The following is a 27958-nucleotide window of genomic DNA, read 5'->3' on the forward strand; positions in this document are numbered from 1 at the left end:
TTTAACAAACTAAACAATGATTGACGCATGCAGCAGTTTGAAATTTCGGCTTCCAAGCATCAAGCCAGATCAAACCTTAACGTCTGTCAATCATCGTTAACTTTAATAAGGAACTCCAGTGAACTGCCTGACCAAGGAAAAGCAGCAGGAAGGAAAATGAGACTACGTGATCGGATCAGGACAGCTCACCTGTACTTGATCATTTTTAACACTAGAATTTCCAAGGGTAGATCAGTTGATACAAATCACTTTTGTAACCAGAGAAGGATCATCTGACCCTAATCAGCATACTTTTGTGAGCATTACAGTATGGTCCTCACTAGTCATTCCCATTCACACTCGCAAAACCACGGGGTTGGATTGTTCAAATTAGCATCTAGGAGTGTTTGTGGGGGAGGGCTGCCTTGGTTTTGTTGGACAGTGGACCGCTCAGGCAGGCAATCGGGTGGACAACCTTTTTACATATTCCAAAAGCTGCAGTTTGCCTACAGTACAAGGGACGGGTAATAAAAAACATTTCCTATGTGGTGACATATGACACTTCGCCCAGGGCTAGGTGTTTTGGTAGTTGTTGCCCAAGCAATTTTTCCTTCTGCGCCTGCTTTGCGCCCATATGAGAGTGAGCCAATTCCTTTGCAAGACCCACCAAGCGTCTCTCTTATACTCAAGATGCTAATTGCAGCTATCCAGAGTGAAACCCCCCCCTTAACATCTAGGCATCTCCACAGGAGTGTGCAGGGGGTTGGCCTGCTTGATTGCTTGTTTGAGTGGTCTATTGTTTGACAAAGCCCGCGATGGACTGAGGGCGCGAAATTTGAAGCGTGAAGTACTGAGGGATCATTGTATTATTTTTACGTTTTCATCCATTATTTATGATTTGAAATAAAAACACAAACATTAAATAGGAAAAACTACTCTTTAAATTTTTGTTTTCTTTCAAAAACAATGTAAATATTCTCTTTAGCAAAAAGAAAAAAAAATCATTTATTGTACATAAAAAAAAAAAAAAAAAACCTAATATTCCTAGATTTATTTAGTCGTCGGTTTTCATTGAGGACTACAGAAAAAGTACCGTATTTTTCAGACTATAAGTCGCAGTTTTTTTTTCATAGTTTGGCTGGGGTGCGACTTATACTCTGGCGCAACTTATGTGTGAAATTATTAACACATTATTATATCATTTCACATGTTATTTTGGTGTTTTGATGTGACACTGATGTTTTGGTAAACTTGCTAGCATGTTCTTGATGCTATAGTTATCTGAATAACTCTTAATAGTTATGTTACGTTAACATACTGGCCACGTTCACATTTCGTTGTTCATGCACCATGTAACATTATCATACTGTACACTTATTCAACATGTTGTTCTCTATTGTATTTTTATTTTAAATTGCCTTTCAAGATGACATATCTGTTCTGTGTTGGATTTTATCAAGTAAATTTCCCCCAAAAATGCGATTTATACTCTGGTGTGACTTATAGTTTTTTTTTTTCCTTTTCATTGTGCATTTTTTGGCTGGTGCGACTTATAGTCCGAAAAATACGGACTATTATTTTAGCAAGACTCAGGACGTCGATGTGGTGGGCTTAATCTGGTTCCTGGACCTTGAGTTTGACACCTGTGGTTTCCAAAGTACCACTTTGTTTCAGTTGAGGGACTCTGAATGGTAGAAATTACACACATTACATTTAAAAGTCATGCCTGACGAGCATTGAGCTTGGACATAAAAAATAAACAAATACAGCAAAAAATGTTCCTGTACTGCAATGTAATACAAAGAGGAAGCAAAGTGCTAAAAGCTACCATCATTCATCCAATCCAAGTATGTTATTGGACTTTTGGATTGTGAGAGACAGCTTCCACTGACCGACGAGTGCGGGCACGCTTCAGACTAAGTCCTCAAGTTCCACGTAACACAACACCAGCAGAAAAGGGTCCTCGTGGCGTCATCAAAGTGGACCTCTGGCTTGAAATGATTGAACAATTACCGCCATGGTTAATTTGGCTCCAATGGTGAAGTCCACTTTCCTCCTCGGGCCCGCATGCCTGCGCTGTTTGACTTGGCTTTTGTGACTTTCACTCACTTTTCATGGCAAAATGCTTCCCATCGCGGCATGCTCGTCGCCCGCTTTAATCTGCCTGCCGAGCGCTGACGAGGAGCGAGCCGCCACACAGCGTGACAGCCTGTTCCCACTTTTGTCTCCAACTGATTGAAATGCGTCCGCTTAGCTTTTTTTTTATTCATCCCTGCTTTCAAATCTTACATGAAAGTTAATAATTGGCTTTGGTGCCGTGTTTTATTTACAATTTCAGCTCATCATTTTGGATGAAATGAGCAGCTGCAGAAATTTGTTCCACTACTCACTCAAATGAAAATACAGGCATTTTTTGTTGTTGTTTTTTTTTTTAATCCACCGTGTGTGCTCCATTTAAGATTTTTAGGTGACAGGAAAACATTTTGGCATGCAGACAAAGGCTTGAATACTTAGCTTTTTGGTCCCTCATTTAAAAGTCCAGGAATGTCAGCATTTCAAATTGCATTATCAGGCAGATTTTGCACAGGGATGCATCTGAAATTATTTAAAAATTTTACCACCATTTTTCTATTAAGAAGGTAACATATAAATAGTGGATTCATTACACTCGACTAGAAATATTCAGTACTTTTATTTTTATCCTCGTGTTTAGACATGGAGCAAACAAAAAGCTCAAATTCACCATCTCGACAAATTTGAACACGACTGAATTTAAATGATTTGAAATATTAATATAACGTTTTGCCACATTTTGCACCTCTAATTTTTAAAGGGAACCACAGATAAAAAGACATGTAGTTCTTAAAAGATAAAGGTTAGTACGAGTTATGATTTAGTAATATTATTAATACCCCTCTTAATGTTTTTATTTAAATAAAATTTTAAACCAAAAAATTAACTAGTAGGTTGCCATTGTTGTTGATGTCACAGGGCGGTGACGTCACATTGCCACGCTGACTGTACTTCCACAGTGTCACTAACTATGTAAGGTAGTGATTTAAATACGCCACAAGGTGTCAATGGCGAGCTTTTAATTAGAGCTCAAACCAACGAGTTCATTTTGTCCCTTGACTGACGCTGTAGTTTCCTTTTTATTCCCAAGTGCGGGTCCATTAAGCCTTATGTTCAATTGTATGTTGTGTCAGTAAGACACTTGATAATGGCTCCCAGCATCATAGTTTGTATATTGTGACTAAATATTGCCATCCATTGTATTTGTTGAGCTAAACAAGTTGCTAAAATGTTTAAATAGAGTTTGACCAAAGTCTGAGTAAGATTTATGTGTATTTTGCATATCTATTTTGATTGTGAATTTGTGAATGCCGGTTCTCATGGCATTGTTAACTTAGTGAGAACAGGGCTTCATTAATACAGATTGAAGTTCTTTTGTGAACATTATTTTTTGAGAGATGAATATTATTTTTGTTGTATTTTCACTATATGATATTTACTGTATGTTCAATTGTATGTTGTGAAGGAGTTGTGCCGAAGCTTATGCCAATGATCTGTGCGGTCCGAGCTACGAATCTGAACGTCTGTGTCCACTCGCCTTTCTCTGCCTCTTAGATCTCAATGTGCAAAATAAGGCGGCATTATAATCTGATGGGAAGAAAATTATACAAATAGCCAGCAATCAAACTAAGTTTAATACATTTATCCGTTTTTCGTGTCGCTTATTCACCAGGAAGCAAGCTTCGGGAGCAACATCAGGTAGGCAGGATGATCAACAACCTGGACATCTGCTTTTACGTGACAAAAATATGGTAAGGCGGCATTCTCTTGGTCACGGAGCCTCTTAGACATCTCGGTAGAGGCAAACTGCATCAACGTTTTCATGTGCTGTGATGCAATCTGCAAAAATAATCAAACTGCTGTGTTTGACTGTTTACCCTAATCATATGGAAAGCAAACGACAGCTCTGGATACTAACTATCTCCATAATAATATTGGAATGAGTTGGATCACACAACAGTTTACCATGAAGATCTGCAAACAGTTTTTGACATCAAACACTCTCCTGCTCTCATCACTAGTGCAAGAGAGTGCCGTCACTAGCGAACTTGAAACATGTATGCTACTCGTCTCATCCCCTCTCATCTTACCTGTTCATTTTGCTTTTGTTGTCCTTCTCATTAATGTTCCACTCGGGTTCAAATTGGAAGGGCACAACCGACGACATGATTATGTAGTTAAAGAGTGACACCGTGGAAGTCCGGCAGCGTGCCCATGTGACGTGAACAACAATGGCGACCTACTAGTTCAAATAATTTTACAAATTTCATTAAAACGAAAACATTAAGACGGGTTTTAATATCAATTTTTTTCTAACTTGTACTAATTTATCTTTTAAGAACTAAATGTCTGTCTATCCGTGGTACCCTTTAAGGAAGAACTGTCCATTGTGATCAATAAGGTTTTTAGATGGTGTATAAGCCTGCAAACTATTGTTTTAATAAGTTAAGAGTAGCACTTTTTAAATTGAACAACTGAAAAATATTCTATGTCTATATTTATGTAGATGCAACTGTATAAACTTAAATGTACGTGCCCTCCCACAGGAAAGCACCCTGAATCAATTAATTGTGTGTCTAAACAACAAAACGTCCATTGAAAAGCTGATACAGCATTTTTCATAAATGTGTTACTAAACTGAGTTAAATTGCTTCCATGTGAAGGACCTTCATGGACTCTGATATCATTGAACTGGTGTCGATTTGTCCATAGACACCCACTAAGAATGCCTTGTGGAGCAAGATGTCTGCATGTTCTGGAGAAGAGAGGAAAAGAAAAGACTCACATGGATGTACTGTGAGATGTGTTTAGTGCAGTCCCGAGGTGACGAGTCATCTTGCTTTCGCCGCCATTGCCTTGCCTTACCTTGACAGAGCAACACATATTCCGGAAGATTCCTCAAAGCTGTCTGCAACACGTCGAAGTCGCCGCTGCCCATGCAGTACATGAACGTCGGCAGGAAGTCTGTTGCCAAGCTATGAAATGGGAAAGCACACATGAGGTCAAAAGTCATAATATAATTTTGCATTACACAAAAAAATGGAAAATCTTGATTAGCCAAGAGAAAAAAACTAGATTTTACAGAACGAAACTTGGACTCAGCACCCCAAAATTACAAAAGAGCAGTGTTTGCATCAATGCCATGTTTGTTGTTGTCCAGTGTATTCGTTGAATCTTTGATACATTGTTGACTTGAAAATGTCCAAATCCTCTTTCTGAGATCCTTAGTAACAAATTAGTAAAATGTTTCATATTATTTTTCAGTTATGTAGTTTTCTGTTGAACCCTTAAGACCTGAGCATGCTGCTGAAGGACATGACGTGTTCGCTTCTCTAAATCAATAAATACACTGAATTTAGTTGCTATTGCCACTTTTAGGAGATGATTGGATGAAACTTTACCTATCGAAATCAAATCATGAGGTTTAGCTCTTACCTCTTTTGCTATTTGTGGCTTTTAAAAATGGCCCAGACAAAACGCTTCAACTTCAAAAAGGCAAACGTAAGTGCTCATTTCTCATTAAAAACAATGTAATTTTAACATTAATAAAAATAACCAATAAAAGCATGAAATATCCCCGACCAAAGAAGTTGCACTTTGTTCCGGTATTTTGAGTAAAAATCAGCAGATTTTTTTTTGACCACCAGAAAAAAATGGGTCTGAAGGTGTTTAAAAAAACAGACATGTCAATGTCTTGTAATTTTTTTTTTTTTTTAATCAACTTTTTATTTTTTTGTTTTATTAAATATATTTTTCAATTTAGATTTTTTTTAAATGTTCTCTTTTTTTTTGCTATTTAATTAAGAAAACAAAAAGTTAATAGATGTTAGGATACTTTTTAATTTTTAAATTGTGGTATTGATCGACTGATTTTAAAGAAAAAATACTATAACTTCTGGAATGCTTGTTTTTTCATCAAGGAATACTATATCTTTTATTAATAATTTATTTAGCGAGAACTATAATGTCTATGCACAAAATACACAAAATGATGCTGTGGGACAAATCTGGCCCCCCAGCCTTGAGTTTGACGCCTGTGTGTTATATGATAAACAAATTTGGTTGACTCCGATCTTACCATGGATTATTTTGGATGCAGCGCAATGCCAGACTGAAGGCAATGTTCCGACACAACTCCTCTGACGACGTCATGAGTCTTTGCAGGTCATTCTGTGAAAAGTCCGTTGGTGAGATTCTACACAATATTCACAATGGGTTCTTTTAATATCGTATTGTGGAGTGGTATAAATGAACCGGATCTGCTCTAAAACTAAACTGGGTTTACATTAACCACACTCACAGTCACTCAAAGTAAGGAAACAGATGAACAGCCATTCTACTGTTCTAATGACTTTAACCCTATACACTCTGCACTGTACAAATGGGGACACCGGCGTCCTCTTGATTTCTCTGGGCCATAAGGTCTGTTGTACTCGTGATAAATACATCATTTTTGACCAGTATATAGACGAATAGTAGCGCTTTCATTCAACACTGATCAACAATGTCGCATTGTAACTACCATTATTTTCGGACTATAAGGCACACCTGACTAAAAGCTGCACCCCTCAAATTTGGCAAAAAAAAAAACCAACAACAGCATTTGTTCATAGATAAGTCGCACCGGACTATAAACTACACCTACCAAATTTGACAAGAAAGTATTTGTTCATGTATAAACCGCACTGGGTGATAAGCCACATGGATAGTCCCACCCAAAGACTACCGTTGTCGCGATACAATAATATTTTCAACTTGATATCTATACTCAAAAAATACTCAATATCATTTTGTTTACTACATTTTTTTTTTTTTTAAGTTATTTTTTTAGGAACTATTTCAGTGCCATGGTACAATGATAGACATCCAGTCTTTTGGCTCATGAAAAATTAAAAATCCTTAAAAGAGTTTATGACTACCGTAGTAGACGTCCAATCCATTTGATGCGGAAAGGTTACAAGCAAATGAACTTTCATTCAACATTCAAAGCGCAGTCAACGACAGCCAATGAGTTAATAATAAAAATGCAAAAACATCCTCTACCACTATCAAGAATCGTGCTGAATCAAATTTACTCCATGAATACAAAAATCTCAACCTGTGGCAGCCCAAAAACCAGTATATAACTGAGTAATCAAATTTCCCGATACAACATTTCAGTATCAATACAGTTCAATACTTTAACAACCCTACTAAAGACATACACCTTATTGCCTACAAAATCCACATTTAAAACGCACTAGTCTAAAAGCCGCAGGGTTCAAAGTGGAGGGAAAAAAATTGCGGTTTATCGTCCGAAAATTACGGTAAACGAGTTTTGCCGAACAGACTGGAAAAATCCATTCGAAGTTCACATCAGTGGCTGCCATTTTGCATTCGCGAAGTTTTATACGCTCTCTTTGCTGGAATAATCAATCTTGATCACAATTATATTGCAAATGTGACATTACAACTACAAGGCAGGGGTAGAAGAAGGTGTGGAACACCAGGAAAAGACCATCCAGTCCGTAGGAGGTGAGTGCAAGCAGTAAATTGTCTGATGAGGATTCTTAAGAAAGAGGGGTCATGGATTCGGAGGAAGAGGAGTTGATAAACAATGGATCTGATGCCCTCCAAGAAGAACCAGGGATGAACAGACCCCTCCCAGATGTAGAAGTTAAATAGAAAACGTTATATTATAAGTTTCATGACAATATTGTCTATTGTTTATAAACTATTGTTAAAAAGAGCCATTTTTGGAATGCAAATTACTCTGTGCTCATTTGCTCAGCCTCGAAGTTCAATATGTCAAATTAAAGCCAAGATGGTAAATTTTTATGATCTGTTGTCAAAACCTTACTGAGATTTATAGTTTATCAGTAATCAAGCAATGTGTGGGATTTTCCATATTTGGCTTTTAAAATTCTTCAACTGGTTATGACACACTGTAAACATTTTGGAAATAAAAGTTCATGACATGATTCTTTGATGATTTAGGAATAAAAAGATGGGCATGTTTAAATTTTTTGTTTTTTTGTTTATAAATACTCATTGAAGAATCAATCTCTAATTTCACAAGAAAATGCTTAGAGTGTATGGGGTTAATGTAATTTCATAAGTTAAGTTCATAAGCAGCGCTAGAGGTACAGTTCTAATGAACTGGACATCTATGCCAGTCAATGGCCCTGAAACTTGATTTGGTATGGGCGAGCTCTGATTTGGCAGGGGAAAATGTTCTTTCTATTACTTGTATTTGCCTATTGACTCACAATGAAGTACTGGATGATCTCTGGGTTCCTCTTTGACTTCTCATCCACCTCCGTCAACACTTCCAAAACATCTGAAGTGGCGGAAACAGGAAAAAAGAAACACCACATGAGTCACTGTCAATCTGTGGCCAAAACTGCCGAGTCAGCCTCACCCTCCATGGCCTCGCCTCTTGAAATCTTCCTCAGGTACATTGTCATATCGGCAGCGCTCAGCGGAACAGACGCAGAAATGTTGACCAGAGGGAGAGAACCGGCCGCCATCTCATCTAGTGATGATGAATAATGAAAACTCATCTAAAAGGTCATGGATTACATTATAAATATGATGAGTCCTTTCAAGGTGTACCATCGCGGTCTTCTGTTGAGACCTCTGCGGATGAGCTTTTTACAGGGAGAGTAAGCCCGGCTAGCAGAGACTTCAGCTGGACTAGGTCTGGGTTTTCGGCACTCATGCTCCTGGAAGAAGAGATTGCAAAGAAAAAAGAAAAAAAACAATGCAAATTTTGTATACTTAATATTAGTGGTGTGACAAGATATCAAAAAGGTGATATATTGTGATACTTTGAGAACTGATATATTGTTTAAAAAACGTGTCAATGTTTAAAAAAAAAGGAACCAACAGGTTGCTACCAAAAACTTTCATTAGAATAGTGTCTACGTTAGTTCACTGGGTGAGTCCGATTTGTGGACATTTACAGGTCACATCCTGTTCATTTTAGTTAGAGTTGTACGACATTATCCGGTAGCTGATAATATTGGCCGATAATAGCATTTTAAAATGATATCGGATAATATCGACATAGGTTTTGTGCCAATATGCATGTTGCCTTCAGAGTGAGTGAAGAAGCCTTCTGCCTTTGTACAAGAGCTCACAACTCAGCACAACAGCTATGCTAACTGATAATAAGTGGTGCAATAGAGGCACTTTTTCCAGTTGTTCTCTCGTTTTTCACAGAAAACCTTGAAGTTGTTACATTTATCATTAGTGAGCCATCCATAATTTGATATTTAAACCCCTATGGATGTTTTCATTTTTACACAATTTGTAAAATTTGTTTAACTAGTAGGTCACCATTGTTGTTGACGTCGCAGGGCAGTGACATCACATGGTTATGCTGCCGGGCTTCCAGAGTATGACTCTAGCGACATAAACATGTCATCTGTCCAACCCTTTCAATTTGACCACGAGAGGAACATTAATGAGCATGACAGCACTGTCGATATTTCACAAAACGAGCAGCAAAAGCAAAATGAACTGGAAAGAGGGGATAAGACGAATGTAGGGAAAAAAAACTGTCCTGTCAAAATGTGCTGCAAGAGGCGAATTTGACACCCAAAGTACTACCTTGCACTTTCAGCTTGTTTTGTTTAAATGCATACAGATAGAACATACTAAAGATGCCTTAAGAAAATGCACAAACATAGTAATATCAAATAAGAATGGTTTAAATATGCCACGTGACTAATGTGGTCAACAGATCTGCTTTAAAGCTACCACAAGAAAACACAATGGTTAAAAGTTTGAGAGGGAAACACGTGCAAAAAGTATTTGGGGGAATGAAAAGGTAATAAAAGACTCAATAAAAACACAAATAGTAAGTACTCGCCGCTTTTAACCGATGAGCGCATGTGTTGGACGTCTCGTCACGTAGTATTTCACAAAACGAGCAGCAAAAGCAAAATGAACAGGAAAGACGGGATGAGACGAGGGTAGGACAAAACCAGTGTTCTGTCAAAATGTGCTACACCGGCAAAATGTTGTTTTGTTAAGACGCATACAGGGAGAACATACTAAAGATGCCTTAAGAAAATACATAAAACGTAGTAATATCAAATAAGGATGGCTTAATATGCTACGTGACTAATGTGGTCAACAGATCAACAAATTGCTTTAAAGCGACCACAAGAAAATACAATGCTTAAAAGTATGAGAGGGAAACACACGCAAAACACATGCAAAAAGTATTTTCAGGCAATGAAAAGGTAATAAAGGACTCAATAAAAACACAAATAGAAAGTACTAGCCACTTTTAACCAATGTGCGCATGTGTAGGACGTCTCGCCGTGTACAAGGAATTGCAGAAGACCGGTAGTGTTCGTCTAGTGAGTGACAAGTACGTCATCACCCCGAGCGTTCATTGCGCGCATTAAACATGGCGTCCTCCATAGGTCAAAACGTACTAAATATAATACATTTTTGAATCAATGGCCATATTTTATGTTTTTCTAATAACATATTTCAGTAAAAGAAAACAATTGTGGCTTATTAGAGCCTACAAGTCTTTTAATTCGAGGTTCCTTTAAAGCATCCAGTGAGGCATCACAACACAATTAGCCATAATTTGTTAAGTCCACGACCGCAAATATCGGTATCGGATTTTTAGAGTTATTAGTTATTAGTATCGGGATAACAGTTATCAGTTAAAAGACAACTGTAATTTTAGAGCATTTACAGGTTACTTCGTGTTGATTTTGAGTCACCTCCTCTCCACTAAAGCAAAATCAACAGGAAGTGACCTATAAATGCACAAACCTAACAAGAGGTGACCCATAAATGCCCCCCCCCCCCCCAAAAAAAAACGAAGTGACCGCAAATCAACAGGAAATGATGTGAAATGCCGAAAAATGAACTCATTGCCTGGCATAGGCTGCCACTGACTGCCATAGACGTCCAATCTGTTTGAAATGGGAGAGATGGACGTCTACTAGTGATAAACTTATTCCAATTCACAGCAGAAAAAAGCTTGTTCTTCCATTTATTAGTTGTTTTGTGGAGTATCGTAGAATTATTTCCTGACCCATGCATTGATAATTGTATATTTTAGAGGTTCCCACCCTTAGTCATAAGACACATAACGTCTTCAAATGAAATCTGTCTGTTTGCTAATGTTTATGCGATGGTGTGCACTTTATGGTGTTTTTTCCCTAAACATATAAATGTCTTAAAATGGCATTTCAACTTTAGATCTTTTCGGATTTTTCCCAGGCAACTGTTGCAATTGTATGACAACAAGCGATTAATCGAGATTAATTATTAAGCCTTTAATTAATTACACATATTTGTAATCGAGTGCCACCCCTTGATTATTTATATTTTCTCTCTTATCATAGGTCTAAGAAATTTGCGTACTTAAATACTTTGAGCAGATACCTTTTACATGTATGTCATTATTACGAGGTGTGGTCTTGCGTTTTAAGCTGTTGTGACTTACTGCAGTATGTCAGAGTGCTTCTGCAGGTAAGGAATGGCGGCCGCGGCATCATGGGTAATGTACTTTTGCGTAAACTGGAGGAACTTGTTGATGAAGACCAGTGGAGACCGACTCCTCTGAAAGTTCTATGAACCAGAAGAAAAAAACATTGAAGAACGACCAAAAGTTGATGGCTTTCACTAAAGCGAATTAGCACCGACCTTAAGGACCTTCATAAAGGACAGGAGGCAGTCCTGAAGCGCCCTCTGGTGGTCAGCGTGGAAGACGAGGGGCTGAAGAAGCTCCAGGATGGCCAGCACGTTGCTGAAGAACATCATGTGGTTATGCTGTCGGAACTCACCAAAGTTGAGATGAATGCGGCCGTGTAGGAGACCCGCGATCATGGGCAAGTGTCTGCATGGAAAGAAAAAATATATAGTCAGGGCTAATATTATAAATTTGAACAAAAAAAAAAAAAAAAAATGCATATCTGTTTTTCACCTGAGCAAGAGGACAGGATGTGACACGGCCAGTTTCCTACATGCTAAGTTGGCATCAGAAACGCGTCCCTCGGCGGATTTGGATTCCACTACTTCGGCGAGCAGAGTAACCAGACGGTGGACCAGCACGTCAAGCTGCCCGAAAAAGAAAAAGATTTTGGATGTCTGAAATTTTAAAATGTAAATTAACTCAATCGTTTGCACCGCGACACAATATTTACACAGTGGAAGGAGTTTTCAGATTTTTGCTGTTTCAGCCCCAGTTTAAACGATTTAGATTTCTCCGTAATTTTTAATTTTTGCATTTTTTCCCCCATTACCTGTGCTGTGTAAACGGCACATGAAAAGTAGCTCACAAAAAAATCTCACCAAATAGCAAAAAAAATATGCGAAGTAACTTTAGATCTGTACAGTGTGGTGGAATGTAACAAAGTGAAAGCACTTTAGTTGCTGTACTTAAATACTTTGTGTATCTGCACTTTGAGTAAAAATATGAATTGACACTTTTACTTGACTATATTTTACAGCACGTATCTACTTTTCAAAATGTCGCTTGGGTTACGTTACCATTGTGTTGTTGTTTTTTTCATTGGTATTTCATAGTTTAATTTTCGTGCTTCTGGCGCAATTGATAACACCCGTGCAATCATACCATAATTGAGCACAAGAGGCAGTAACATGAGTAAAAGCAAGATTAGGCGAGTGAACAAGATATTGAAAACCAACAGTGAGAGCGGCGCACCTTCAGATGGGTGCTGCACACTCTTGTACAATAGGTGGGGGTATGCAGTTGCTTGCAATCCGCCATCAAATTTATTGCTTGTTTTTTTCCATTCTGCACAGTTTTAAATAAAAGTGAGCAGTCATTGAATTTTCTGCTTCTTTCTTTGAATTCTGGCTCAGATATCTGTGTATACATAGATAGATACATATGTACATACAAACATACAGTCACGGACGAAATTATCGACACCCCTGGAATTTTTCCAGAAAATTCAGTTTCTCCCGGACATGAAGTCAATTACTAATGTTTTCAGTAGGAATGTGTTTATTCTTTGGAAACACAAAAAAGCTGAAGAGAACAGCCAAAATGTACACAATTTTACACAGAATGAAAAAAAATGGCTGGACAAAATTGTTGGCACCCTCAATTCAAATTTAGTTGTGCATCTTTTAGAATAAATAACACAAAGCAATCGCATCCTATAACCACCAACAGGTTTCCTGCACCTCCCAGATGGAATTTTGGACCACTTTTTTTTGCGAACTCCAGGTTTCTCAGATTTGAAGGGTGCCTTCTTGCAAAAGCAATTTTGAGATTTCTCCATAAGTGTTCAATGGGATTTAGATGTGGACAAATTGATGGCCACCTAAGAATTCTTCAGCGCTTTATCTCCAACCATTTCTTGGTGCTATTTGTCGTATGTTTAGGGTCATTGTCCTGTTGGAACACCCATGACCTCTGACACAGACCCAGTTTTCTGAAATTGCATTCTACAATGCAGCCCAAAACATTTTGATGGTCTCCAGATTCCATGACTCCTTGCACACTATCAAGGCACCCAGTGTTAGAGGCAGCAAAACTGCCCCAAAACATCATTGTAACTCCACCATATTTGACTGTAGGCACTGTGTTCTTTTCTTTGTAGGCATCATTCTTTTTTCTGGCACTGGGTGCCTTGACAGCGTGCAAGGAGACATGAAATATGGAGACTATCAAAATGTTTTGGACTGGAATCTAGGGTGTAGTGTCAGAAAACTGGGTCTGCATCACAGGTCATGGGTGTTCCAACAGGACAATGACACAAAACATATGACAAATAGCACCAAGAAAAGGTTGGAGACCAGTGCCCAGTGCCAGAAAAAGGAACGAGGCCTACAAAGAAAAGACCACAGTGCCTATTGTCAAATATGGCAGAGGTCCAATGATGTTTTGGGGTTGTTTTGCTACCTCTGGCACTGGGGTGCCTTGACAGTGTGCAAGGAGTAATAAAATAATGGAGACTATCAAAATGTTTTGGGCCTAAATGTAGGGTGTAGTGTCAGAAAACTGGGTCAGCGTCAGAGGTCATGGATGTTCCTACAGGAAAATTACCCAAAACATACCTCAAACTGCACCAAGATATGGTTGGCGACAAAGTGCTGGAGAATTCCGAGGTGGCCATCGATGAGTCCGGATCTAAATCATATTGAACACTATGGAGAGATCTCAAAATTGCTGTTGCAAGAAGGCACCCTTCAAATCTAAAAGACCTGGAACAGTTTGCAGAAGAAGAGTGGTCCAAAATGTTGATGGTTATAGGAAGTGATTGCTTTCTGTTATTTCTTCCAAATGATGTGCAACCATAAATTGAGGTGAGGCCGGTGCCAACAATTTTCTCCAGCCTTTTTTTTTTTTTTTTTTTTTTTTTTTTAGTTTTGTCTAAAATTGTGATAATTTTGACTTTTCTCCTCAGCTGTTTTATGTTTTTCCAGTGCACATCCAAGAAATAAGCACCTTCATACTGAAAACATTTCTAATTGTATTAATTTCCGTGAGAAACGCTGTATTTTCTGGAAAAATTCCAGAGGAGCCAATAATTTCATTCATGACTGTATATATATATAACTATCACATTTTTGAAATGGGAGAAAATACTTTTGCTTTTTGTTTGTAAATTTTAAAGTACTTTTGTACTCAAATTACTTGAGTAAAAAATTTTATTTACTTGGTACGAAGTAACTTTTTTGGCCCTGTAGCTGTACTTTTAAGTAAAAAAAAGTGAGTACTTCATCCACCATTGGATATGTACGACTTAAAAATATCATTATGTCATTACCGTATTGGCTCGAATACAAGACGGTCCTGATTATAAGACGACCCCCTCTTTTTCAAGACTCAAATTTGAAAAAAGACTTTTTGAACACCAAATTTTTATACAGAAAATAATTACAGTGCATCCGAAACAAATGATTATAACAATATATTTGAGAGAAAAAGCATGTTATTTTGCCTCATTCAAATCTCAATATCTGAACATTTAAATATGTAAACTAAAGTGCAATCACATTCGTAAATGAATGGCTTCTGGTTTTTGAAATGTAAATAAACCAATCTAATAAGATAAAACAACAAAATTGCAATAACTGCATTAATCGTCAAAGTGAAGTCTAACTGTAATTATAGTTTTGAAACAAATCTGAATAAGGAAAAACATTGCAATAAAATAATGCAAACTGGTTAAACGAGAGTAGCTGAGATCTTTCATGACAGAACATCGCTTCAATGATATCTGGCGCCATCTAGCGTCGTGAATGGGTATAATGTCTAGACCGCGAATATAAGACGACCCCCTCTTTTTCAGTCTTATTTCAATGCAAAAAACAGTCTTATATTCGGGCCAATACGGTATAAGCGACGGATGACTGTAAATAGAATAGGTTGGATACCATCATTACATAGTAATTGGACAAAACAATAGGGTTACCAACAAAGCCGCTCTACCTTGCAGCTGCTGCCGTCCGCCGTCCCCCCGCTGCTGAGCGTGCCTTCCGGCAAGGTGACGTGCTGAATGACCTCGGGGAAGTGGAGGTAGATCTGCAGCAGCAAGTTCTGGCAACGCTTACTCATGGCACTGAGGGGGGAAAAATTGCAAAATGACCCCTCAAAATCTTTCAAACTTATTTCAACATTGGTATTTATGTTATAAGCTGACATTTCTTCCAGCGTCACTGATGTAGGATCACACGGTGCATCCTTTTATTTGTGTCCTTCCACAAGTGACAACAATTCACACGCATTAACACAAACTGAGTCCATGAAAAGCTACAACAATGTTTGCCTTCATGTCTGCTAGTTTCGTAGAAATCCTCTTATGGCCAGCAGCTCACGCGGCGAAAGCTCAACTCCACTAACAAGACAGTTTATTGCAGATTGCAGCCAAAGCGACCTTGAGCACCAGCAAGGCGGCGCTTGTTTGGTGGTGTGTAATTGGAATCAACAGCAGCTTATCTAATATAACATACACTCAACACAAGGCTGAGTAGTTTTTTTTTTAATTTTGTGCGGATATGTTTATCTGGCTGTGTTTTTACCAGCGACATCTCAGCCACGTTTAAAGAAAATACTGTAATTCGCCAGCTAATTTTATTTGACCTTGGCCAAAGTTTGCTCATTAAAAGCGCTTTTAATAAGTAGAAGACACAGTGGTGAAAAGGAGGGTTGGGCTCCACAAAGAGTTGCACCCTGATCTCTGACAGCGGCTCACAACACAGGCGAGTTTAGCGCTTGAGCCTTAATCCTCTCGGCTTCATTATAACAGTACTGAGCTTTTAAAGAGATCATGGTGCCGACGACTTCTGCCGGTTTTAATTTCACACCAATAGACCTAATTATCTTTTTTTTCTTCTTCTTCTCAGGTCCGCGGCGTTGCAGCTTGACAGAAGAGAAGCTACAAAGTTCATCGGCAACAGGGATGGAATATTGGGCGCGATTTGGCTCAAGTTAATCAACAGCTTGATATAACAAAATTTTTAAAAAAACACGCACCGGTTGGGCTAATTGGAGAAGACAACACGATATACCAGGCCTGGCCCTGGGTGACTTGGTGCCCTATGTGGCGTGAAGCTAGGACGCCCCCCCCCCCCCGCCCCAAACAAACAATATATATATATTTGAATGTTTTATTTTTGCCAAAACACTGTACAAGTTATTGCTTCTAAATATAAATGACTAGGAAATTAACCTTACAGCTCTCGTTTCATTTTGTTCACACAGTAACACAAGCGGATTCATTTCATTTTCTTAAACAAATAGCCATAGCGTTCTCAACACTGTTTGCCTCTTGGGCTTTATGACCACTTGATAACACAATAGAGCAAATGAACTACCATGAAACTTTGAATCCATTAGCTGCAGAGCTTCATTGCTTGAAGAAGCTTCATTTGGCCATCATTGCTCAATGTAATCTCTCAATTCCCTACCACCTGCTGTCAACACTGTGGTCGCAAAACATGCCTCATGCCTCCCAGCATGCAATGCAGCACTGCAGATGTAAATAACATTTAATCTTCATTTTCTGTGTTAATTGTTTAAGTAGTTAGTGTTCCAGTTGTTTAATTAATTGCCAGTTATGCTATATAGTAGAGGAGTTCCAAAAAATCGATTATTACATGCATCGCGATCCGACACCTGACGATTCGATTACGATTCATAAAGGCTCAAAAACGATGATTTTCCCTCATAACTTTATGACAGCCACTCGTAACGGAACGAAATTCAAGACACGTCTGCTGCACGGACACCGTTAACGGGCGCATACACAACGTTATGATGGATGCTCCCGGTTACTGGGACAGAGATTTACTCCTTTTTAAAAGACTGGAAAATAAATTTGTGTATGAGACAGGCAGGTAGAGAAGCGCGACCCGGTTGTTATGTATTATGTGATCATTTTAGTTTAGTTTTGAAACCGTGATTTTGAATGTTTCTTTGTTTTAATTACTTGACGTTATTTGTCCTTTTTCTTTAAGTGGATCTGCTTACATACTGTAAGCATGGACTGTTCCTCCATGCCTTATATATGCCATGAAATTGCATGTGGCCAATACAATCCAGGCTATATGCAACCTATCTAAATGTACTTGATGTTAGAAAACGTTCTGGAAGCGTTACGTGAGAATTTTTTTTCAGGGTATTTTTTTTTCAAAACAATTTGCCCCCCCACATCACGAGATGGCGCCCTCTGTAACTGCATAGCTCGCCTATGCCCTGTGATATACCTTAACCTAGGGGTGTCCAAACTACGGCCCGCAGCAAAGTATGAAAAATGAAAATATCCTTGAATATGTCACACACAAGAAGCTTAAATTCTGCTGCATGAATCATATTAAACGCTAGATGGAGCTAGCTCAGATGTCAAAACCTAAAAAACATGTTGAAATCAAAGCAGGAAACTGTAAAATTTCAGTATTTTGTTTTACATGAATAAAATTATATAAAAATAATGTTTACTTTTTTTTTTAATGTCGGGACTATTTGAAGCAAAAGTTACGTAGGAGGATGTGGTTCTATGAGTCCAAAGCACTGAAGCAATACCAAAAACGTCACCTGTGACCCGAACTTGACCGCCAGAAAACACATACAATGGGGGCAAATAAGTATTTAGTCAACCACCAATTGTGCAAGTTCTCCTACTTGAAAAGATTAGAGAGGCCTGTAATTGTCAACATGGGTAAACCTCAACCATGAGAGACAGAATGTGGGGAAAAAAACTGGAAATCACATTGTTTGACTTTTTAAAGAATTGATTTCCAAATTAGAGTGGAAAATCAGTATTTGGTCACCTACAAACAAGCAAGATTTCTGGCTGTCAAAGAGGTCTAACTTCTTCTAACGAGGTCTAATGAGGCTCCACTCGTTACCTGTATTAATGGCACCTGTTTAAACTCATTATCTGTATAAAAGACACATGCCCACAACCACAGTCAGTCACACTCCAAACTCCACTATGGCCAAGACCAAAGAGCTGTCGAAGGACACCAGACACAAAATTGTAGACCTGCACCAGGCTGGGAAGACTGAATCTGCCATAGGTAAAACGCTTGGTGTAAAGAAATCAACTGTGGGAGCAATTATTAGAAAATGGAAGACATACAAGACCACTGATAATCTCTTGATCTGGGGCTCCATGCAAGATCTCACCGCGTGGCGTCAAAATGATAACAAGAACGGTGAGCAAAAATCACAGAACCACAAGGGGGGATCTAGTGAATGATCTACAGAGAGTTGGGACCACAGTAACAAAGGCTACTATCAATAACACAATGCGCCGCCAGGGACTCAAATCCTGCACTGCCATACGTGTCCCCCTGCTGAAGAAAGTACACGTCCAGGTCGGTCTGCGGTTCGCTATAGAGCATTTGGATGATCCAGAAGAGGACTAGGAGAATGTCTTATGGTCAGATGAAACCAAAATAGAACTTTTTGATTGAAACACAGGTTCTCTTGTTTGGAGGAGAAAGAATACTGAATTGTATCCGAAGAACACCATACCCACTGTGAAGCATGGGGGTGGAAACATCATGCTTTGGGGCTGTTTTTCTGCAAAGGGACCAGGACGACTGATCTGTGTAAAGGAAAGAATGAATGGGGCCATGTATCGAGAGACTTTGAGTGAAAATCTCCTTCCATCAGCAAGGGCATTGAAGATGAGACGTGGCTGGGTCTTTCAGCATGACAATGATCCCAAACACACAGCCAGGGCAACAAAGGAGTGACTTTGTAAGAAGCATTTCAAGGTCCTGCAGTGGCCTAGCCAGTCTCCAGATCTCAACCCCATAGAAAATCTGTGGAGGGAGTTGAAAGTCCGTGTTGCCCAACGAAAGGCCCCAAAACATCACTGCTCTAGAGGAGATCTGCATGGAGGAATGGGCCAAAGTACCAGCAACAGTGTGTGAAAAGCTTGTGAAGAGTTACAGAAAAGGTTTGGCCTCCCTTTTTGCCAACAAAGGGTACATAACAAAGTATTGAGATGAACTTTTGGTATTGACCAAATACTTATTTTCCACCATTATTTGCAAATAAATTCTTTAAAAATCAAACAATGTTTGACAACAATTACAGGCCTCTCTCATATTTTCAAGTGGGAGAACTTGCACAATTAGTGGTTGACTAAATACTTATTTGCCCCACTGTAAATTCCGGTGACAACCGTGTTTCGGTCCCTAAAAATCTTCTCGCGTGAGCACGAGGATTCTGAGTGACGGAACGCTCTGGCGGTCATTCGGCGCGAAAGGTTCATTCACTGCTTTCAGCACCGCCTCTGGTGGTCAGCAGGGATGAAATAGAACAGTTCTTACAAACACAAGAGTGCAATCCAGCACCGCTGAAAATAATCTCCATGAAAACAAATACAGAGGCATCTGAGTAAATCCATACTTTTAGTTTCAACAATATAAGACTGTATCCACTGGAGTAGAGTCAAGTGAAATACATTTTGAACATTACCAACCTGTCTTCCCACTTCTTGGTGCAGCTGATGAGGTACTCAGACACCTTCTTGATGTTGTCTGGGTGGCCGTTGCAGTAGGAGTTGAGGAGAGGCAGTCGTGCCTGGATGAGAGAGCAGGACACCTCCTCTTCTGCTGCACTCCTCTCGCCGCGGCAGCTATGCTCGGACTCAGCCAGGATCAGATCTACCAGGCTGATGAGCTCCTCAGAGCTGAGCCGCATCACAAAGTTCTCAGTTTTCTTCTGTACGGATGATGAGAAAACAACATGAGAGACATTTTTTGAAGTGTCGAGGGACCTCTTCAGGTTTTGGAACGAACTTGAGGGATCTTCTGGTCGCGTCCTTGCCAGATGCGAGGAATATGACTGCATGCCCACAGAAAATCCAGAGCTGAAGTTGGGTCCATTCTGCAAAGCATTTGACAGAATTTTCAACATAGCATGTTCTCTGCACATCACAAATACTGTTACAACTTGTGCTCTACTTGTAGTCTTTTTGCTTGCTGAGCAGAGCGCTGATACACTGGAGCAGGGTGGACCAGTTGGACTGATGCGTGAGCAGGGCCAGAAGGTACGGCCTGTACGCCGGAGTGCCTCGTGCCTGAAACGGGCGAAGATGTAGCTGTGAAGAAAACTGCTACTGTGTGAAGCGATCAGGGGAAAGCTCTCACCTTGTTTAGGGCGAACAACAATTTCTGCTGAAGGTCAGGACACACTGAGGTGACCTCAGGGTCTAAATACTCCATCCAATCCACTAGTAAACCTGAGCATAATCCGGACTTTGTCAACTCGGAGCTGCTGGCAAACGAAACAGAGCGTTACTACAAGTAGTCCCCGGGTTACCAACAACTTCTGTTCACACACTTGCGACTTCAACCAAATTTCTGTGCAAGTCAGAATTAACCATTTAAGTACACTAAAATAACTATCCAAAAGGTCCAAAAGTATTGTATTTTGTTTAACGATGGAGGATACACTGCCCTCTGTTAGTAGCGTTGCTCTGGCTGGACTGTTGCCTTACAACTGAGGAGCAGACTCTCGTCTGACATAGATAAAGGACAGCTGTGTTCTGGTTTGGCCCACAGAAGGCTGTAAATTGTTTTAGCTAATATATGTTTGTGTATGCATTTGTAATTAAGTTACGTGTGAGCGATTTGCTATGAGAATTTTAAATACCTTAGCATTCGTAGCATTTAAACTAGCGGACTTTTGTTTCTAAATTAGGCTAATTTAATCTACTAAATTTACATATTGATCAGACTACATGGACGTTTGAACACATTGTTTTGTGTCAAGTGTTTAACTGTTAAAATGCGTACCTTTTGAACATAAGTGTACATACGTGCCCTCCATAATTATTGGCACCCCTGGTTAAGATGTGTTTTTTAGCTTCTAATATATTTTTTTGAATTCAAATAATATGGGACCTTAATGGGAAAAAAAGAGAAAACTCCAACCTTTAATACAAGTGCAGTTATTCAGTGGAGAAAAAATCCCACATAAAGAAATAATTATTTGACATCAAACTTTGTACAACCCCCTTTTGCCAACAAAACAAGGTCTGGGGACTGAGATGGCCATGGGAGGAGCTTGATTTTGTGTCTGGTGAACCATTTCTGTGTAGATTTGGCCATATGTTTAGGGTCATTGTCTTGCTGAAAGACCCAGTGACGACCCATCTTCAGCTTTCGGGCAGAGCACAACAAATTTTGATTTAAAATGTCCTGGTATTTCAAAGCATTCATGATGCCATGCACCCTAACAAGGTTCCCAGGGCCTTTGGAAGCGAAACAGCCCCACAGCATCACTGACCCACACCCCGGTACTTCACAGTGGGTATGAGGTGCTTTACAGCATGCGCATCTTTCGTGGCACGCCAGACCCACTTAGAGTGTTTGTTGCAAAAAGCTCAATCTTGGTCAGATGATGCTTTGGTCGGATGCACTTGTATTGAGCGTTGGAGTTTTCTTTTTTTTCCATTAAGGTCCCATATTATTTGAATTAAAAAAAATTTTTAGAAGCTAGAAAACACATCTTAACCAGGGGTGCCAATAATTATGGAGGGCACTGTATGTGTTACAGCTTTACAAATTGTAAAAATTAAAAAGCTTCAAAAAGCACAATTGCCTTGTTTGATGTCTATAGAACTGAACAACTTAACATTTAGTGAGGACAGAACACGTCATATTAATAAAGTAAAAAATAAGATACTGTGAGGTACAAAAAGGTACGGTTTATGAGACTTAAAAAAAAAAAAAAAAAAACGACTGGAGACAAAATGGCGGATGAGACTCGGGCAACGTGAAGTTGAAATCGCGTAAATTGAGTACGTCGCAACTCGGGGACTACCTGTATTTTTATGGAAGAGAGCACGGAATTAGTAGGATTAAATCAGTGGTTCTGAAACAGTATGACAATTGTACCACTAGTTCAGTGCTTCTCAATTATGTTCTGTTATGCCCCCCCCCCCGGTGGACGTAAATGTTTCGCGCCCCCCCCAACTCTCTGCCGCCACTGTAAATAGTATGATTTGTCTATAATATTACTATTATAAGTACGCCTCATCCTAACATTGTCTTTTTTTTCTATAAAAGAAAAAAAGTAACATAGATCAACTTATAATAAAGTATAACTTTATTATCATTGTTTTGTTTGTAACAGAAAAGACTTAACGCGCATCAATTTGCCTGAATTAAAAAAAAAAAAAAAAAAGTCACATCCAAACTGTAAAAGTATACTCAAGGTACATTTTTTACCATTTGACACTGAAAAATAAAATTTAATAAAATCAGTAAATAATAACACATTCTAATTGATTAGAAACATTTACTCTTGAGGACAATATGCCAAAAAAATTGACCGAAAAAACAAAACTGAATAGAAGGAAAAAAAAGTGTGTTTGGACAGAAGGACAGTTTTTATTTTCGCTGCTCACAGTATCACCACAGTGCTCACTGGTTTACTGATATAACACTGACAAAGCGGGACGATTGTGACAACTGGCAATATTCGGCACGTTTTCGCTGAAAAACAATCAAGCGGCTTATCAATGAGATTGAGGTCTAATGTCTTTAAGTGGCGTCTTATTTGATTTGGCTTCAGAATGTCCGCTATAATCATTTTTAGACTCAGTAAACAGTGGTCTTTCCTCATCTCCCACTATATTAAAAGTCAAAGCCAAAAGGCAAACGGCCCGAAAAAAGCGCATTCTCGGCGGCCGAGGGAGAACCGTAGGTGAGGGCGGTCGTCGTGACGATCCCAAGCCGACAACGGCACTTCTCGGGCGGACACGAGTGAACAGGAGAAGACAGTGGGTCGCTGCGTGAATCCGGCCGGAAAACGGCTTTCGAACGGCGCACCGCTCTTCATATCACTTTTGTGTGCGCTCTTGCTTTGTTCAAAAATACTGCGCGCACTCTGAAAATGAGAGCGCCACTGCCACCCACTGAGTGGATGTGCAAGTACACTTTATTGTAGTACGGAAAAAAAAAAAAAAAAAAGCATGTTACCCGAGGTCACACGCGCCACCCCTGGCATTGCTCTGTGCCCCCCTGGGAGGGTGCGCCCCACTATTTGAGAAGCACTGCACTAGTTGGATGCTGGCTCCCTCTGGTGGTACGCAAAAGATTGAATTAAATGTTCAAACCAACTTGAAGTGTTACTTGCAATAGTGTAAAATATTTGCGTTTTAGTCATGTTTTGACTATCTGTGTTGGCCTAAAATGCATTGCTCACTTTGAATTTGCATCTGGGTCTTTCTTCACTGCCCAATCTTCGCTTTCTTGTAGCAGCAAAGAAATAACCATGGCAACCGGGCCGGCTGTCCCATTCTGAGAGCTGACCGTCATTAACAGAGACAACAGCTCCTCCAAATACGGAGATTTGGCCTCCATCAGACCTTGCAAGACTGAAAAACAGTCAAACAAAGTTCAGTAGTAGCACAAAATAAGAGGATGAATTATGTCATTCTGGACAAATTAACATTACAACCTTTGCCAATGAGCTCCGCCTCTGCGTTACATCTCTCTCCAGCCTTCAGCATCGCTATGATTGCTCTCAGTGGAACCTCGGTATCACTGCGATACACGAGCGCTTCTGCTAGGTGGAGGAAGCCTGAGCGTACTAAAACACAGGGCAAAAACATGAACTTCAAATATCTATCTCAGGATTTCCCCTAATGCTTCATAAGCCTGGCGGGCCACTCGGCTTTTCTTAACTTTTGTGAAATTTGGGCTGTGCAGCTTATAGTCAGGTACGCTCTATTGTAAAATATATCTCATATCTCCAAAGATGGGGGCACTCACCATCATTGTGTCTGTGTGTGTGAGAGTTTTGGCCAATAAAAGACTTAAGCAGAGTTTTTAGTGGGCCAGCTTCCACAGAGGGATTGTCAAGCCAGATGAGCATCTCGACGTTGACTTTGAGGAATAGGGAAGAGAAGGAAACGTCCAGCGGCACGAGGCGCTGATGAAGGAATGACATGTCATTGAAAAAGTTTGGAATATGGAATAGTAAATAGTACTGTATGTTTACCTGGTAGAGATGAAGCTGGCGCATGAGCGGGCAGGCAAGGGCGTGGTTGCGATGCATGGACAGGACGATGGGCCCGGCATGGACCGAGGTTAGAAGGGTGGCGATGGCCTGGAGGAGACGCAGAGCCAGCCCGCCCTGGTGAACCTGACCCTGTTTGGCCCGCATCAGCTCTTTGGCCAGAGCCTGCTGCAAGGCCAAAGAGAGCTGGCTAGGTGGTGGGCCGGGCCAGCGTTGCTCTGTCTTTAACGGGAATATCTGCCAAAAATATGTGAGTTCAAATATTTTGCAAAGATCACCATGTACAACACATCAAAAGCTGTTTCCTACCCTTAGCAACAAGCCTGTTAGGTCATCATCAGGCTCGACAGTCGGAAGCTGCGTGGCTGCTCTGATCTTAACAGAGCCGTGCGGAAGTTCCACTCTAACTTTGGCTTTACTTGTTTCAGGGGCATCTGCGGGAAGGAAAAACAATTTGGAGTAATTGGAATCAATTTTGAGCGCCAAGAGGTAAAAATGTCAACAGAGAGAGGACGACCTGACCTTTTTGCGGTGGAAGAGAGGCACTCAACAGTCTGTGGAAAGCGTGCCCCCCAGTGGCACCTCGCTCATGTTGCACCTCCACCAGGTGGGCCATGTAGTCTGTCGCAAAGTAAATATACGACCAAAGTGTAATTAGTCAATGACGACATTGTCAGTCACTGCCATTGACAGCAATAAATATCCAATCAATTTTAAATGGGATGGCTGGTATTGAATGATCATGTTTCAGTGTCATTGACGGTGATAGACGTCCAATCCATTTGGACTAGGAGGGCCGATCATTTCGCTGCGTTTCCTTATTTTGGGTGTTGTAGGTTGTAATACGCCAAAGTTACTGTATGGCCTATGTAAGAACAGTTCAATTTTAGAACACCTCTTGTTGGTCTATCACTGTTGGAATTGAGGCAAGGCAAATTTATTTATATAGCACAATTCAACACAAGGCAATTCAAAGTGCTTTACACCACATGAAGATCATAAAAATCACATTAAATCATTAGAACATAAAAACAAAGACAATCGAAACAGGAAATAAAATACATAAAAATCGCATTTAATCACGAATAGAATAAAAAAAGAAAAATACTACTACTACTACTACTACTACTAATAATAATAATAATAATTGAAATCAGCAGTGGAGATAAAGCACAAAAGGAATAGAAAGCAAATAGCTTGAAATATATAGACAGTTATGGATATGCTGTGTTTTAGCCCTGATTTAAAGGAGCTAACAGCATGAGCATACGTCAGACCTTCAGGTAACTTGTTCCAGGAGTGAGGAGCATAATAACTAAATGCTGCCTCACCGTGCTTGGTTCTTGTTCTTGGAACATACAGGAGACCGGTTCCAACAACAACCTACCCTTGTCCATGATGTTCTGCTCCAGCGCCCGTGGTTCAACAGTGACAGCCTGGTCTAAGTACTGCAGCAGTTTACTCATGCTTGAGACTGGAATTCCAAATGATTGCACGAACAGCAGCAATTGCTCAGGCTCCAGGTCTTGCAAAGCTGAGGATGAAAGGACATCACATATATTTAAAAAAGGAGAAAGTAAGAGGAGTAACACATTTTAGTCAAAGCAGTACCTGCATCCACCAATCGAGGCACCTCGGATCGAATCATCCTCAGTTTCAACCAATCAGGCAGCAGCAGGGCCTCCTCTGATGTGTCCACCAGGAAGGCAGTTGGCAATGGTTTCTTGTCGGGGAACCAAATGTCCAAAAGACTGTAGAAGTCACTCTCTCCTGCAGTGTTTACACAAAAAGTAATATTTATTAAAAAATCCAAACTCTCAATATATTTTGCTTCATTTCATTACTGGTAGTCCCTGGGTTACGACATACCCGACTTACGTGATTTCGATTTTACGACGCCGGAGTCTCGTCGCCATTTTGTCTCCAGTTTTTTTTTGCTTTTTTTTTTTTTTTTTTAAATAATGTTGACTTTGTTTTTTGATGCATGCTTTTATTTTGGCGAGGAAGCGTAAACCAGCTAGTACTTCCGCATGCGAGAAAGAGCGCATATACATACAAATGAAGAAGAAAGTATTTGCGCACATGAAGAAGAACGCACACGCGCACACGAGGAAGCGCGCGCACGCACGCACACGGGGAAGCAAGTCATACAACCGAGAGAGATCACAGCTGGAAGCCTGCACTCTAGGGGTGTGGATCGCCATTACTGTGGCGATTAGATATGCATCTCGATGCCCTGCCAGCGATACGATATAATTTGCGATACACTGAATCCCTGCCCGATACGATACTTACGATTAATCCATGTTTTTGATACGATGCGATACGATTCATCCTCCGTCCCAATTTGATATGATACAATACAACCTGTTCCCGATACGATGTGATGCACTTCGATAAAGTGCGATATACCTGTTTGTGATGCTTTTTGATAAATTAGTTCAATCAAATGCGATTCAGTGGGAAGCAAAAATGATATATCGTATTTTGTCTACCAAGCAAGCAAACAAAAAAAATAATATGGCAATTAAGTATGTTACAAAAGGCTTTGGTTTATTAATATAAGAGTAAAACAAGACAAAGATAGCTTAAACAAGCTGTACGTGTAAACGTTACAGTAACATTAATCACTCTCAATGAGTGACTTAAAGTAACACTTTGCAATGTCTACATACCTGTCTGCCAGACAAAACCTAAAATGAAATACACACAACTGCTTGTGCAAAGAAAACCACAAACAACTTGGCAGTGGCATCTGCTCTAAACTGACCACTCTCACTGAGTCTCTTAAGTGAAATGTCCATCTATATCCCAAATAGTAATATGAAAAACAATAACAAATAATGACCTTTCACAATTAGGTCTATCTTTAACAAATCACAACTGCTTGTGAAAAGAAGAATACAAACAACTTGGCAGTGACATCTGCTGTAAACTAACCACTCTCAGAGTGTCTTAAGTGCAATGTCCATACATAACAATAAATAATAATTTTTCACAAAAGTAGTAGCTTTACTGTTCTTGCCATAATAGTTATCTTCTCTTCCTTCTAACCAGTCTTGTTGTTAGCCCCCTGCTCTGTCATTTTCGCGACGTCGATACCATGCTGTCTCTTCAAGCGAGTTCCCATGTTTGTTGTGCTGCCGTTGTAAGGTTTAGAAGCGCGGCATTCTTTACAAATAACGTGAGTCTTGTCAAGTCTGCCATGTTTCTTGTAAAATCCATAGTGCTGCCAAACTACGGATTTGAACTTTGAGGGTGCATTGAAAATCTGATTCGCTTCAGCGCCACTGCTGCTACCCTCCGCCATGTTAACTTGTAGCACTAGCTGATGGTGCATTCAAGACACCTCGGAAAAAAGGACAATGCAGTCCAACGTGGAAAATATCGATGCAACGTTGAAGATTACCGATAAAACACACAGCG

The 27958-nt window shown here is 39.8% G+C and overlaps 1 protein-coding gene across 2 annotated transcripts in view; it reads right to left on the bottom strand.

Annotated features, from left to right (window-relative positions):
* Positions 1 to 1028: 1028 nt before the first annotated feature.
* ints1 (integrator complex subunit 1) overlaps positions 1029 to 27958 on the bottom strand; it is a 47592-nt gene continuing 20662 nt past the window's right edge. Inside the window, exons 27-48 of one of the 2 annotated variants that reach the window (XM_057817228.1) lie at positions 26144 to 26302; positions 25920 to 26066; positions 25055 to 25153; positions 24842 to 24966; positions 24515 to 24769; positions 24286 to 24445; positions 23972 to 24103; positions 23717 to 23888; positions 20653 to 20776; positions 20467 to 20582; positions 20302 to 20389; positions 19983 to 20224; positions 15476 to 15605; positions 11993 to 12126; positions 11713 to 11905; positions 11513 to 11637; positions 8647 to 8756; positions 8453 to 8566; positions 8301 to 8371; positions 6131 to 6222; positions 4918 to 5027; positions 1029 to 4807 (exon numbers count right to left, since the gene is read on the bottom strand). In XM_057817228.1, the coding sequence (XP_057673211.1) occupies positions 4695 to 4807; positions 4918 to 5027; positions 6131 to 6222; positions 8301 to 8371; positions 8453 to 8566; positions 8647 to 8756; positions 11513 to 11637; positions 11713 to 11905; positions 11993 to 12126; positions 15476 to 15605; positions 19983 to 20224; positions 20302 to 20389; positions 20467 to 20582; positions 20653 to 20776; positions 23717 to 23888; positions 23972 to 24103; positions 24286 to 24445; positions 24515 to 24769; positions 24842 to 24966; positions 25055 to 25153; positions 25920 to 26066; positions 26144 to 26302 (3011 nt within the window). In that variant the 3' untranslated portion in view covers positions 1029 to 4694. Of the gene's footprint in view, positions 4808 to 4917; positions 5028 to 6130; positions 6223 to 8300; positions 8372 to 8452; positions 8567 to 8646; positions 8757 to 11512; positions 11638 to 11712; positions 11906 to 11992; positions 12127 to 15475; positions 15606 to 19982; positions 20225 to 20301; positions 20390 to 20466; positions 20583 to 20652; positions 20780 to 23716; positions 23889 to 23971; positions 24104 to 24285; positions 24446 to 24514; positions 24770 to 24841; positions 24967 to 25054; positions 25154 to 25919; positions 26067 to 26143; positions 26303 to 27958 lie in introns of both variants that reach the window. The other variant, XM_057817227.1, reaches the window with a different exon arrangement.

Source organism: Corythoichthys intestinalis, chromosome 16 (genome assembly GCF_030265065.1).
Source record: "Corythoichthys intestinalis isolate RoL2023-P3 chromosome 16, ASM3026506v1, whole genome shotgun sequence".
In the NCBI taxonomy this organism is placed as follows: domain Eukaryota; kingdom Metazoa; phylum Chordata; class Actinopteri; order Syngnathiformes; family Syngnathidae; genus Corythoichthys; species Corythoichthys intestinalis.